The sequence below is a fragment of the Poromitra crassiceps genome (genome assembly GCF_964638095.1).
Source record: "Poromitra crassiceps genome assembly, chromosome: 4".
NCBI lineage: Eukaryota > Metazoa > Chordata > Actinopteri > Beryciformes > Melamphaidae > Poromitra > Poromitra crassiceps.
In genome coordinates, this window is record NC_139626.1 from 14332109 (window position 1) to 14347528 (window position 15420).

Genomic DNA, 15420 nt, shown 5'->3' on the forward strand with positions numbered 1-15420 from the left:
AACAACAAAACTGAAAAACTTCGCACAAGAAAATGGCCACTTGGGCTGCGGCAGATATCTGAAACTCAGCTTCATCTGGAAACTGCACTGTGCAGTGGAAACATGATGAGTAGGCTTTTTCTGTATACAGAGTTGAATTCTTCCCCTCACACTGAAAATGGCAGAATGTGTGCTAGGTGAATAAGCTTAACCAATTACAGAACATTTGACAGAAAACAATATAATTGTGGATATTTTTCACATGAAGCATGCTTTTACCAAACACTATCCATACAGTACAGTTAGTATGAATAGTGTTTACTGTTAGGATTGCATCTGCTTTTGACTATATTCAGCTGCAGGGAGCACATACAGTACACAGTACACTATAGGGACTGAGCACCTACAGTACACTGTAGAGACTGAGCACCTACAGTACACTGTAGAGACTGAGCACATACAGTACATTGTACACTGTAGACTGAGCACATATGATACAGTACACTGTACAATGTAGAGACTGAGCACATATGATACAGTACACTGTACACTGTAGAGACTGAGCACATATGATACAGTACACTGTACAATGTAGAGACTGAGCACATATGATACAGTACACTGTACACTGTAGAGACTGAGCACATATGATACAGTACACTGTACACTGTAGAGACTGAGCACATATGATACAGTACACTGTACACTGTAGAGACTGAGCACATACAGTACACCGTACACTGTAGGGAAATTAACATTCCACCACCAAACAGACATTAGTCACTGTTCTCATGCAACCATGCGCAGTGTCCAAAATGTCACGGATGACTGAGAACAGACTGGAAACATGCCGATGGGATGACTGAGAAGAACCGACTGGAAACACGGCGATGGGTGTCACTTGGCAGCTGCCGCACGTAAACACTGTAAAAAAAAAAGACAGCTGAGCTAATGTGATTTTATCATGTCAATGACTTGACAGATAGATGACTGACAGAGCAGCTGTCGTTGCTAACCAGAACATAGATTTAAAAAAAATCCTTCTTCTTGCAAGTAAAAGAAAGATTGTTCCCAGAGTTCCTCCTTGTCAGTCCTGCAGAAGTTTGCGTTTGACAGTTGAACTCTCAGAGGACATTTGGACAAAAAGAGCTCCGGCAGCGGCCCGTGCCCTCAGCTCATACATGTCGTAGTCGTGGGCCCACTCCACGCTCCCCCAGTGCTGGATCTGTGAAGGAGAGGCAGCATGTTAGAGGAACAAATACAGACAGAGAGAGAACTGTCTGGGAGGGAAAGCATCAGTGCCAGACTAGCGTTTCTCAAATTAACATCTTAACATTAAGATATCACATTCATTTTGAGACACGGCCATAAGCTACTAGCAGAATACCTGTCCCTATGTGACTGGCCATTTAGTCGGGCCTCGCTCACAGAGTAGCCTCAGCCAGGAAGGATGACATCACTGATGACATCATCACTTCTCAGAAAGATGACATCACTGATGACATCATCACTGATGACATCATCACTGATGACATCACATCATTAGGTAATTAGGGCAATCACCAAATTAAAAAAATGCGGCTTTTCAAACACACACACACACACACACACACGATGTCAAGATCAACAATGAAGACGGCTGGAGGGCCGAAACATCACACAATGAAAGAAATGCACATGGAGCCAGAGTGGGCTTCAGTTTGCTTCCAGTGGTCGGCAGACTCGGCACCTCACCACAGCTTCTGGTGTGCGTTCCTTTTCCTTTGATTTAATTATACCTAGGTATCATATTTGATTTGGCAATGATATATTGGTGCTTAAGTAGCCCCCTTTCCATTCAGCCACATACACCAGGCAGTTATCACTGCACTAAAAAACAGCAAACTGAAAGGCAGAGTAGATAGAAACTCTATTGTGGGTGTTGTATCTCTCTACTGCTCTGGGCATCTCAGCGTACCTGGTATTCCTCCTCCAGTCTGGACAGCAGCACACCCTGTTCCACAGTCAGATGTCTGTCAATCACCCCCAACGACAGCACAACAGACTTCAGCTGGGTGATCACATACTCCAGCCCTGCGTAGGGAAAGCATATTACACAACAGAGGTTTTCAAAGTGGGAGGCGGGCTCCAAGCAGTTTCAGGGGAGGCTCAGTGAATGGAAGTACAATTTTTTTTTTACATTAGCTATTAAAAGCAGCTCTCACATAATAGCCTAAATGTGTGTGATTTGGTTAGAGATAGTTCAGAGATTTCTCCCACTTTCCCAGAGTCAGAAACAAATGCCTTCAGTGTGTGTGTGTGTGTGTGTGTGTGTGTGTGTGTGTGTGTGTGTGTGTGTGTGTGTGTGTGTGTGTGTGTGTGTGTGTGTGTGTGTGTGTGTGTGTGTGTGTGCAGTTGCCACATGACAGAACCTAAACAATAGAATAATAATAGAAGAGGCTTTGTTTTAAACCAGCGCCTGTTTTGAATAAGAGTCTGATCGTTAGTGGTGCTGATCTAGGATCAGTTTGAGATGTTTTTAATGAGTCTGATGGTCACTGGTGCTTATCTAGGATCAGTTTGAGATGTTTCACCTGTCAGAGACCAGAAGCTGTAAGATTTGAGATGTTGCCTGAACGTGTCCATGGTCGCCTGTGGGATCTCTGGACCCAAAATATTGGAGGAGGAGCCGATAACTACATTATATCTGCAAGTGAATGACACAAGACAAAGACAGTCAGTGAAATCACTTATTCCAGCTTTGTTACACAGACACTCTCTATTTTCATAGTTATTCAAACTCAGACTCCTACCTTTCTTTTCAATATCATTTACAGTTCAAATATTCATACACACTCCACTAGAGGGACAAGTGGTGGTCAGATGACATTACCCCCACCTAGAACCAACTATTTGAAAAAAGCTGTCAAAGGAAACACAACTAGCTGTCGTCTAGGCATCAGCTAATGGGGATCCTTTTAAATAAACAAATAAACAAAATAAATAAACAAATAACCAAGATAAATAAACAAATAAACAAGATAAATAAACAAATAAACAAAAATAAATAAACAAATAAACTGCTTCATTTACAAGTATCAACAAGCTGACCTGCAGGTACTGAGAAATGCCCCCTGAACTATTGGGATTAATCTTGCACAATACCGCCCCCATCTGGCAGCATCAGGTTATATTGGGATGGCCTCTATAAGAATAATTTCAACATTCAATTCATTCGCTGTGGTTTCTCCTTCTTTTTCCGCCTCTTCGTACAAGCAAAAAACCAGGCAAGGGCTGACTGAGCGCCAGCGCCAACTTTTTATCAGACACATTCTTGATTAGAAGTAACTATGGGAAACCGTTTAGGTGGTGAGCGAGAGTGGTGTGAAAACGGTAGGCACACACTGCTTTGTTTCATGCATCTGGTTTGTATATCCGCAGTCCTAGGTCTCACGCAGGCGCAGAACGTACGTGCTAGTCGACACATCGGCTGTAGTCTTTGCGGTGTCACTGTGTTCGGCTGTAGTCTTTGCGGTGTCACTGTGTTCGGCTGTAGTCTTTGCGGTGTCACTGTGTTCGGCTGTAGTCTTTGCGGTGTCACTGTGTTCAAGTGCAACTTTTTTGCTCTGGCAAGGGCCACACAAGTCGGGTTGATGTGTTCCAGCCTTAAAGCAGCGGTTACCTGTTCTCCATCCAGTGCAGCACAGGATCCCACTCGTTCTTCTGTAGCTCAACCAAAGCTGGAGGATTATCCACTCTGTAACTACAACCAGACAGCCACATCATTCATATTCACAACCAGACAGCCACAGCATTCATATTCACAACCAGACAGCCACAGCATTCATATTCACAACCAGACAGCCACAGCATTCATATTCACAACCAGACAGCCACAGCATTCATATTCACAACCAGACAGCCACAGCATTCATATTCACAACCAGACAGCCACAGCATTCATATTCACAACCAGACAGCCACATCATTCACATTCACAACCAGACAGCCACATCATTCATATTCACAACCAGACAGCCACATCATTCACATTCACAACCAGACAGCCACATCATTCATATTCACAACCAGACAGCCACAGCATTCATATTCACAACCAGACAGCCACATCATTCATATTCACAACCAGACAGCCACATCATTCATATTCACAACCAGACAGCCACAGCATTCATATTCACAACCAGACAGCCACATCATTCATATTCACAACCAGACAGCCACAGCATTCACAACCAGACAGCCACATCATTCATATTCACAACCAGACAGCCACATCATTCATATTCACAACCAGACAGCCACATCATTCATATTCACAACCAGACAGCCACATCATTCATATTCACAACCAGACAGCCACATCATTCATATTCACAACCAGACAGCCACATCATTCATATTCACAACCAGACAGCCACATCATTCATATTCACAACCAGACAGCCACATCATTCACATTCACAACCAGACAGCCACATCATTCATATTCACAACCAGACAGCCACATCATTCACATTCACAACCAGACAGCCACATCATTCATATTCACAACCAGACAGCCACATCATTCATATTCACAACCAGACAGCCACATCATTCACATTCACAACCAGACAGCCACATCATTAATATTCACAACCAGACAGCCACATCATTCATATTCACAACCAGACAGCCACATCATTCATATTCACAACCAGACAGCCACATCATTCATATTCACAACCAGACAGCCACATCATTCATATTCACAACCAGACAGCCACATCATTCACATTCACAACCAGACAGCCACATCATTCACATTCACAACCAGACAGCCACATCATTCACATTCACAACCAGACAGCCACATCATTCACATTCACAACCAGACAGCCACATCATTCACATTCACAACCAGACAGCCACATCATTCATATTCACAACCAGACAGCCACAGCATTCATATTCACAACCAGACAGCCACATCATTCATATTCACAACCAGACAGCCACATCATTCATATTCACAACCAGACAGCCACATCATTCACATTCACAACCAGACAGCCACATCATTCATATTCACAACCAGACAGCCACATCATTCATATTCACAACCAGACAGCCACAGCATTCATATTCACAACCAGACAGCCACATCATTCATATTCACAACCAGACAGCCACATCATTCATATTCACAACCAGACAGCCACAGCATTCATATTCACAACCAGACAGCCACAGCATTCATATTCACAACCAGACAGCCACATCATTCATATTCACAACCAGACAGCCACATCATTCATATTCACAACCAGACAGCCACATCATTCATATTCACAACCAGACAGCCACATCATTCATATTCACAACCAGACAGCCACATCATTCATATTCACAACCAGACAGCCACAGCATTCATATTCACAACCAGACAGCCACAGCATTCATATTCACAACCAGACAGCCACATCATTCATATTCACAACCAGACAGCCACATCATTCATATTCACAACCAGACAGCCACAGCATTCATATTCACAACCAGACAGCCACAGCATTCATATTCACAACCAGACAGCCACATCATTCATATTCACAACCAGACAGCCACAGCATTCATATTCACAACCAGACAGCCACATCATTCATATTCACAACCAGACAGCCACAGCATTCATATTCACAACCAGACAGCCACAGCATTCATATTCACAACCAGACAGCCACAGCATTCATATTCACAACCAGACAGCCACATCATTCATATTCACAACCAGACAGCCACATCATTCATATTCACAACCAGACAGCCACATCATTCATATTCATAACCAGACAGCCACAGCATTCATATTCACAACCGGGACCCTTACATTTACATCACCTCACAACTTGGTTTTCACTTTGACAAACATGTCGAAGAGGCTGTCTGAGAACCAAGTCATCACAAAAACAAAAACTATCTATGCTAACCCCCAAATTAAAATGGAATGGATTTCATATGACCCTGATAAGTGGTAGAAATGTAGAAGTTTACCAGACAGTATCAGTCTCCAGGAACTTGAGTGCAGCGCTGATCATCTGGTCCTTGTCTCGTTCAGTTGGATTGTCTAGAGCTGTGTTGCACAGCGTCGTCTGGAGGAAACAAACTGCCAACATTACTCTCTCACTCTGTTTCATTTTCACTTTAACATCCTTTATTGGCATGAAAGCTGCGAATAATGTTGTCAAAACTTCCAAAAATAAAAGTTCAATATATTTTTTTACATCACAGTGAAATGAAAAACAATGTTTTCTCACCTATTTAACAATAAATGCCCCAAAGGCCTAAACTGTCAAAACGCATGTTTCCTTGTTACATACATTACATTACATTACATTACGTCATTTGGCAGACGCTTTTATCCAAAGCGACTGCTTTGCCTTGTATTTTTATATCAGACTCCTATTAGTTTTACTTCCTGGAAAACAGCAAAGCTTCAGTCATGTAGCAGTAAGGATACATCCATCCAATAAAACACATATTGCATTAGTTTAAACTTCTGAAGTAGCCCTTGCATTATGTCCCGCCCCAATATCATGTTCCAAGAGGAAATATGTCAAATTATGGAAACATAAAAAATACTCTCATCCATAAATCATTTGAAAGTTAATGATCCTGAACATACGTTAAGCCATTTGAGATGGCAATGTTATCAGTTTTGGAGGGAGCTTTGATAGCCTAGTAGTTCAATCTCAGCTAAAGGAAAATAGGAGAATGTTGAAATAATTTTCCAGGAGAACACAAGATTTTCCAGGACATGTTACCATTTCTCTCAGTTTCCATATGTTTTCCCAGACTGGAAGATTGGTCAATTGTTGTTCCAGGACGCGTGGGAACTATGGAGATTTTTCCATATCATATAGGTGGCTCAGTGGTTAGCACTGTTGCCTCACAGCTTTCTGTGGGAAGCTTCTGTGGAGTTTGTATGTTCTCCCCGTGTCCGTGTGGGTTTTCTCCGGGTGCTCCGGTTTCGTCCCATCACCAAAAGACATGTATGTCAGGGTTAATACTCCTGTCAGTGCCCCTGACCAAGGTACTGGCAAAAAGAACTGGAGTTGGTCCCCCGGCGCTGCCCTGTGGCTGCCCACTGCTCCTAGTTCTACGAAGGTTCCTAGTAGAGGATGGGTCAAATGCAGAGGATGCATTTCCCCATGGGGATAAATAAAGGAACTTAACTCAACTTATATCTTTATTTAAGAGCGCAGTGAAGCACCGAGTTTGAGCACAAGCAGAGCAAATCTAAGCACAAGCGGGGACTATTTGAGTGCGAGAGCGGGGTTTGAGGGAAAGCCTTACCAAATCTAGAATCAATAAATCATGCTCTCAAATTGATAGGCCGCGCTCTTGAATAAATATATGGCAAAATCTCCATAGGGAACCCTGGTGTATGTGTGTATGTGTGTGTGTGTGTGTGTGTGTGTGTGTGTGTCAAAAGCCGCACCAGGTGCATGGTGTAGAACTTGAGTGTGTCCCTCTGAGCATCCCACTCGGTTGCCACGGCGATGGCCAGGGCTTCATTTGGCACAGTGAACAGCTTCCCTCCCGGCGTCTTCAGTTTCCTCCGGTCCAGGTTGATCTCATACAAGCCACCTGCACAAAATAACAACAACAATATCTGGGGTGCTGCCTGAGTTGAAAAAGAGTCAAATAGTTGGAAGGTGCTTCTTGGACGGGACTCCCTAACAAAGCCAAAGAAATACCTGACATCACAAACTCAGGGGTATTCTACTATGACACACATGAGGAACAGGTTTAACTCTTCTACTATGACACACATGAGGAACAGATTTAACTCTTCTACTATGACACACATGAGGAACAGATTTAACTCAGGGGTATTCTACTATGACACACATGAGGAACAGGTTTAACTCAGGGGTATTCTACTATCACACACATGAGGAACAGGTTTAACTCAGGGGTATTCTACTATGACACACATGAGGAACAGGTTTAACTCTTCTACTATGACACACATGAGGAACAGATTTAACTCTTCTACTATGACACACATGAGGAACAGATTTAACTCAGGGGTATTCTACTATGACACACATGAGGAACAGGTTTAACTCAGGGGTATTCTACTATGACACACATGAGGAACAGGTTTAACTCAGGGGTATTCTACTATGACACACATGAGGAACAGGTTTAATTTAGGGGTTAAAGGAATACTTCACCCAACAAATTATGTCATTCAAGTGAATGCGCAGCAGAGATGGGGACTTGGACTCAAGTCGCACACAGTGACTAAAGACTTGACTTGAGACTCGTCCTCAAAAGACTTGAAACTCAACTGTCGACTCTGACTCGAGATTTGGGACAACTGGCATGAGGGTGAGTAGATAACAGAATTGAATTTGTGTGGGACCTTCTTTAAATTCTCAACCTAAAATGTAGCACACATGACAACCTACCTTCACCTTGGGATATGCTGACATCTTGATAGAATTTCTTCCTTTCTGTTAACAGCGGAGAATATCACATTAGTCCACACTCCACAGCAGGTTCATATTCTTTGCATGCCATGCATTGCAGCTGCGATCACAACCAGGGGTAGATCCTCCTACCTGCGGTAGCTGAGGAGTATGCACGGCGGTTCCATGGGATTTGGGAGTGCTGACTTCTCCTGCACTTGCTGCTGAGTGAAAGGACGTTTCCTCCACGGCTCTGCAGTCTAACAAGGCTCCTCAACATTGCTGCAGTTAAAAGTGTGAGTGTTTACAGGATTTCATAAAAGATAAAGGCTGTAACAGTTCCTTACGTAAGGTTACTTGTTGGATACAGCATTATGCTTACGCGAGTGAATATTTTGATTATTTTCGTGCTATCAATTTGACAGCAGACCCAGCGTTCACAAGCATGCGAGTGACCTTCCTTGTGCGACAAAATATATCATTGGGAATTGTAGTTTTAAGAGTGGCTGTACGAAACCTACAGTACAGCTGTCTCATAACAGAGAAAAACTACTGCCAGGAATATCCCAGAAAGCATTCCGCAGAATAAACCAATGAGGGTTGAGATTTTAGGAAGGTAGCACTCGTTGGCCAATGAGAGGGGCGGATGCTGCTGCCCCGAAGTCCACTTACTTTCATGGGCGCCTGGTGCCTTCAGGCTAACTAAACTGTGAAGGAATTAGGGGGATTTGGATGTTGGTGGGCCTCTTCAGGCGTGCTCTCCGACGCAGTCCATCGTCCAGACGGCCACTGACCGCGGGGTCGGTGTCCAGCAGCCCGGCCGGGAGCCATGCCTGTCCCCGCCACATCCCTCCGCAGCTCCCCCGCCACGGCCTTCGCCTCCTCGGCCTCGCTTGTCCCACCGCCGCCGATCAACACGGGGCAGCCCGGGGCGGTCACCTCGCTCCTGTACAGCGGCTCCAGGTTCAGAGGCCACCAGAAGAGCAAAGGCAACTCCTACGACGTGGAGGTTGTTCTGCAGGTGAGGCTGCGGCTCGCAGCGGGGGGCTGTTGTCGTTGAGGCGGGCTGTCAGTGTGATGGCCAGGGGCATCTGATCTGTCAAACGGGCGGTGTGTTGATTGACAGCTGAACCTCGTTACTAAAAGGGAAATCAATGGCCCAGTGGCATGGTGTTGTTGACGTCGTATCAAGCCAACGCTGGCCATGTTCTCACCTCGGCTCCCTTCATCATTTGCTGGTAGAAAAATAGGCAATGTTAACGCAACTGCCCCAATGCTGCTAGCTCATAGCTAACCTGTCTGTGGGAGAGGCGTAACAGTTATTGTTTAAGCTGGGGTGGGTCCAACTGATTGTCACTGACATTAACATAATACTCCTTGTTTATGTCCCCTTTAAGCATGTTACAATGGAGGATTCATACCTGTGTGGCTACCTGAAGATAAAAGGACTGACTGAGGTGAGAAGAGCACATCCCTTTAGTAAGCCAAAGTCATAAATGATACATTCAGGCGGTGTCTCGTCATAGACGCGTCAATGGGTCAGCATGGGGGAAATCCTCCTGTTCTCCCCATTCAGCATAGTTAGCATTTAGCTGCTAGCCCAGCCCAGGCAGACAGCATCGGGCAATTCAACCACCGCAGTAAACGCACATCTGAACAGACAGTCTATGTACAGTACCTGCTCTAGAATCCTCAATCCTGTAGTGTCGAGCCACAGCACCTTCCTTTGCTTGAGTCAGTCCATTGAGATATATTATTATATGGGGGGTTTGACCCCATCATTCTACACCAGAAGTAACGTTTTGTGGGCGATCCCACACAGACTGACCGTATCCATTGAGTCTCTGCATCTGGCCACAGCTCAATGCTTTAATCTTCTCACAAGTTAACCTGAGCCTGGTGACCCATTACTACAGGGAATGATCATCCGCCCTAAGACCCGGAAGTTCCTGTGGTCTTTCCGCTTTGTCCCCCATAGAAGGATGGTTTTATATGGTGTTGGTTCATTTTGTTTTTGTGGCTACATAGCTAGATAACACACATCACATTTATTTACGTTACTATGACGCCCTGTTTTCAGAGCAGAATTGTTTTTAGGGGATGGGGCCGTTTCCAGCGTTTTACGCCGGAACACAAGTGTGTTTGCACCGGATGACGTGGTGCTACGCTTTTGGCCCCAAACTACTCTGAAGTACTATTCACCTTTATGTAGCCCCACCCGGCGCCCACTTGACCCATTTGTCTTACGACTTCCTGTTCAGTGTCCTGTCTTGTTTGAGGTGAAATGCAAAATGAACTCGAGTCATATAATCAAATGTCACACTCAAAGAAAAGCCACTGGAGTTTGGCGTGACATTTTCTCTCCCATAGAAAAAGTGGAGCAGAGAACAGCATGTATACTGGAGTTGGGCCAAACTAAAACCTCAATGTGTTGTGCTCCTCTCGCAGGAATACCCGACTCTGACCACGTTCTTCGCCGGAGAGATCATCAGCAGGAAGCGGCCGTTCCTGACGCGGAAATGGGATGCGGACGAAGATGTGGATCGAAAGCACTGGGTAAGGCGAAAGCTCAAATTGATTCATAACCGGGCGCTCGAAATATCCCGACCAGCCAAATGGTTTACATGATTGTCTTGTGTATGGTGTCCAGGGCAAGTTCCAGGCGTTCTACCAGTACGCAAAAACATTCAACTCGGATGATTTTGACTATGAAGATCTGAAAAACTCAGATTACATCTTCATGAGGTGGAAGGTAAGGTTCTGCCTCAGCACAGCTCCGTATATCGAGCATCTCATTCACAAGCATCTCTCTTTAAAGAGGACATGGACCATTTGATCATGAATCTAGTTCATTTCCATTTCACCTCAGACAAGACGGGACACTGCTTTCAAGTCTGAAATGTACCTAGATTCATTTCAGCATTTCAACAACTAGGGTGCTGCTAGATGATGTCACTAGGTTGACAGTACAGTACAGTGGAGTACAGGCTAGTTAAGTGTTGGTATTATTAAGTATTTTGAATTCTAACAGGCTCACAACATGTTGTGTTTCTGACTTGGAGTGTGGTTGTTTTGATTCATCAAAACATTCAAAATCCTTACTAGTGTACTGTACAGTCAACAGTGACATAATCTAGCAGCACCCTAGTTAGCGAAAAGCTGAAATGAACCACTCATGCTATAGTTGGAGCACTTATCAACTTGTCAACCTCTGCGTCCCCTCAGGAGCAGTTCCTGGTTCCTGACCACACCATCAAAGACATCAGCGGAGCTTCCTTTGCTGGATTCTACTACATCTGCTTCCAGAAATCCACAGCAACAATCCAGGGCTACTACTACCACAGGAGCTCTGAATGGTAACTAATACTACTACCACAGGAGCTCTAAATGGTAACTAATACTACTACCACAGGAGCGCTGAATGGTAACTAATACTACTACCACAGGAGCTCTGAATGGTAACTAATACTACTACCACAGGAGCTCTGAATGGTAACTAATACTACTACCACAGGAGCTCTGAATGGTAGCTAATACTACTACCACAGGAGCTCTGAATGGTAACTAAGGGCGTTTTCACACATATTTGTACTCTGAATGGTGGTAACTAATACTACTATCACAGGAGCTCTGAATGGTAACTAATACTACTATCACAGGAGCTCTAAATGGTAACTAATACTACTACCACAGGAGCTCTGAATGGTAACTAATACTACTACCACAGGAGCTCTGAATGGTGGTAACTAATACTACTACCACAGGAGCTCTGAATGGTAACTAATACTACTACCACAGGAGCTCTGAATGGTAGCTAATACTACTACCACAGGAGCTCTGAATGGTAACTAATACTACTACCACAGGAGCTCTGAATGGTAACTAATACTACTACCACAGGAGCTCTGAATGGTAGCTAATACTACTACCACAGGAGCTCTGAATGGTAGCTAATACTACTACCACAGGAGCTCTGAATGGTAGCTAATACTACTACCACAGGAGCTCTGAATGGTAGCTAAGGCAGCACAACACCAGTTGAAGAATTAGTCATTGAGAAGTGGGAAGCTTGGTGCCATCTTGAAACTGCATCAAAATAATCACTTTTGACTGTGGGAACTTGTGCATTTGTCGTCATTGTTGACGTTGTAGAGACTGAAGGATAAGTGAAGTTAAGAGAGTTGCAGCCCCACGTGAATCCTGATGTTTGTTTTGTGTCTTGCTGCACCGTCTAGGTACCAGTCTCTGAAGCTCACCCACGTTCCCCAACACAGCGCGGCCATCTACGAGTTCCGGTGACCCCGGCACCGCGTCTCTTTCTGTTGGACTATGACTTTTGAGGCAGAGCAGAGGCCAGGGGGCGCTACTGAGGACTGAGGAGGAGGACTATGGAGGAGAGTTTGACTCTTCAGACAAACTCTTAAATTTTCTAAAAGAAAAAGAAAAAATTATGCACCTGTCAAGAAAGGAGGAGATGGGACTGCCGACAGTTCAGAAGAAGAGAGGAGAGAGAGGTTTGGATTTTTCTGGAATGAAGGGACAGAAAGTGGACTGAAGTCATGAAGGGACAGAAAGTGCAGTTTTGCTCCCAGGGGGGAGCTTGTAAACTTCTAACCAGCAGCCAAGGCTGGGTTTGCTTTATATAGTCTATTCATTTTTCCTATTCTTTTAATGCCTGCTTTTAAAATGCTTGGCACAGCATCTTGGGACACTTTATATGAGCAAAGTTGCGGATTCCCCTTTGTCTTTGTTTTGTTTTGGTCCAGCTGAGCAGAACACATTTTTTGTTGTTTTGTTTTGGTCCGGCTGAGCGGAACACATTTGACGAGCGTTGGACAAACGCGTTCCTGTGAGGAGTCTCTACTCTGCTGTTCTGAACACAAGACTGATCTGGAACGCAGCCGGATCAATCGCTGAGTCAATGTGGAATAACAGAAAGTTCTTGATTGGAGCGCTTCAGGATCGAGGATCGGAGCTTTAATCAGTTCATAAGCTAGAATGACGTCACAGTATTTGTTTTTCTCAAGCTAAACCGGTTCTTTGATTGCCTGCAAAGAGTAGATTTTGTTCTTTTCCTCTTGTGGACGTTGAGCGGCACTGTTCGAGGCTGCGAAGTGAGCTTTTACGTCTGTGTTGATAAATAGCTTGGGAGATTATTATTATGACTTGTGATTGCTGTGGATCTTGTACTATTGAGTTACCTTTGCACAACGATGGCCTATATGTTACTAATGCTTGCAGTCAGCATTTTACACTCACATGCCCAAACACAATCTCAAACAAGCCCAGTCGCCAGATTAAAATGTCTGCATTGTATGTTTCTACAATCCACAGGAATGTAAAATAGGCACATTTCTGAACAGAAATACGTAGCATTTCATGTTTAGAGATACACGAATAATTAACGTTACACATGTCATAGAACGTAATGACAGTCTGTGGTTTAAGGAGATCAAAGTCACGCTAGGGACTAGGGTTGGTAGTGGCGCACCTGTTAGCGTTCCCCACTTGGAACTTTCTCATCATGAGAGAGCTGGTTCGAATCCCGATCTAAACCAGAACCCTGACTCCAACCAAGTTGCTTCTGTTGCCTAAACCCAACCGTTGTTTTACTTGCCTAACCCTAACCAAGTTACTTTTGCTGTTAAGTCCTTTTTAGGCCACTTTGGCCTTTGATACATACAAACTTATTGGGGCATCGCAGCCAAAATGTAGCTAGCACCAAGGCCAAAACCAATGATTAATCAAATCTGTTTTTCAGTCCTTTTTCCTCAACAAAATAAATCTGACAGACAAATGAAGTGTGATACAGCACATAATGAAAGATGGCTCAGACTGTAAAGTTACTTACATGTGCAGTGACACACGTTAAGTGTAGCTCAGACTGTAAAGTTACTTACATGTGCAGTGACACGTTAAGTGTAACGCAGGTTATTTTGTGATGTCCCCTAAACGCCTCACAGCATCTACAGATGTTTGTTCATTTGCTGTATCGCAAGTCGTTTTAAATGAGGAAATCCACAACTTTTTTTAAAGGCACAACAGCCAGTTCAATACAGGGCATGCCAAACTGGCCGTGTGGATAGAAGGGGCATTACGGTCACACCAGGGCATCCACAGCACTGACCTTTTGACCTTGGTATAATTCCTGCCCTGCTTTTGTTGCCTAAACCCAACCAAGATGTTTTACTTTGCCTAATCTTAACCGGCAATGTGTGCCGGTTAGAGCTGGGCGATACCCAAAATGTATTGATCAAATATTTCATATCAGTTGATATAGATAATTATTGATAATTTTTAATTACCTATTTTTTTTATAAAGACCACAAGAAAAAACACAATTGTTATTGGGCTAAGTTGCTCTCTCCCGTGCACTCAATGTGTGAGGCGGAGACTAAGCAAATGCCTGGTTTGCTACTTAATATGTTTGGGTGGGAACTTTAGGATTTGTCTGTTAAATGATTGGCTGAAATATGCGTATTTGACGTTTCCCTGGATTGTAGAAAGGTACGATGCCCGCATCCTGGGGACTGGGTTATAGCAACAGGTGGCGGCTCAAGCTACACCAATGAGCCAAAACAGTCACTTAGTGTTTTTGACAGGTCTGCACTCGGCATTAAACTAACAAAGAGATTTTTACTCCTTTTGTGTCATTTAAATTAAGATCCCCCTCCCCACCTTTACGTCTCTTCGACTATGCAACATTATCAACGTAGCACTCTCCAAACATCAACCCCGGGTTTTCAGAGACAAAATTGTATTCTATCCTTAGAGTATATACAATATATATACATATACATATATATATATAAAAAAAATCTATCTTCATTAAAGGAAATATTTTTGTTAAATTGCCTTTTGAAAACACTCCTCCCTAATTGTTCCCTTTCCATGTGATGGTGCCATCTCTTTGAAGCTTATGAGAATTGTATTATAAAAGGTCACAAGTGTGTTTGTTTGAGAATAAGTCTGGACTTGA

At 43.8% G+C, this 15420-nt stretch overlaps 2 protein-coding genes across 2 annotated transcripts; one reads left to right on the plus strand and one right to left on the minus strand.

Annotated features, from left to right (window-relative positions):
* Positions 1-22: 22 nt before the first annotated feature.
* On the minus strand, positions 23-8842 carry atpaf2 (ATP synthase mitochondrial F1 complex assembly factor 2). The gene is made up of 8 exons (XM_083635371.1): positions 8595-8842; positions 8442-8486; positions 7463-7611; positions 6016-6113; positions 3641-3721; positions 2553-2665; positions 1937-2052; positions 23-1204 (listed from the first exon to the last, which is right to left on the minus strand). The coding sequence occupies exons 1-8, from the start codon at positions 8719-8721 to the stop codon at positions 1067-1069; spliced, it is 867 nt and encodes a 288-aa protein (XP_083491497.1). The 5' UTR covers positions 8722-8842; the 3' UTR covers positions 23-1066.
* A 321-nt stretch (positions 8843-9163) lies between these two features.
* On the plus strand, positions 9164-15420 carry LOC310774764 (glucose-induced degradation protein 4 homolog). Its single transcript, XM_083634900.1, has 6 exons — positions 9164-9462; positions 9839-9898; positions 10890-10997; positions 11092-11193; positions 11667-11797; positions 12677-15420. The coding sequence occupies exons 1-6, from the start codon at positions 9271-9273 to the stop codon at positions 12738-12740; spliced, it is 657 nt and encodes a 218-aa protein (XP_083491026.1). The 5' UTR covers positions 9164-9270; the 3' UTR covers positions 12741-15420.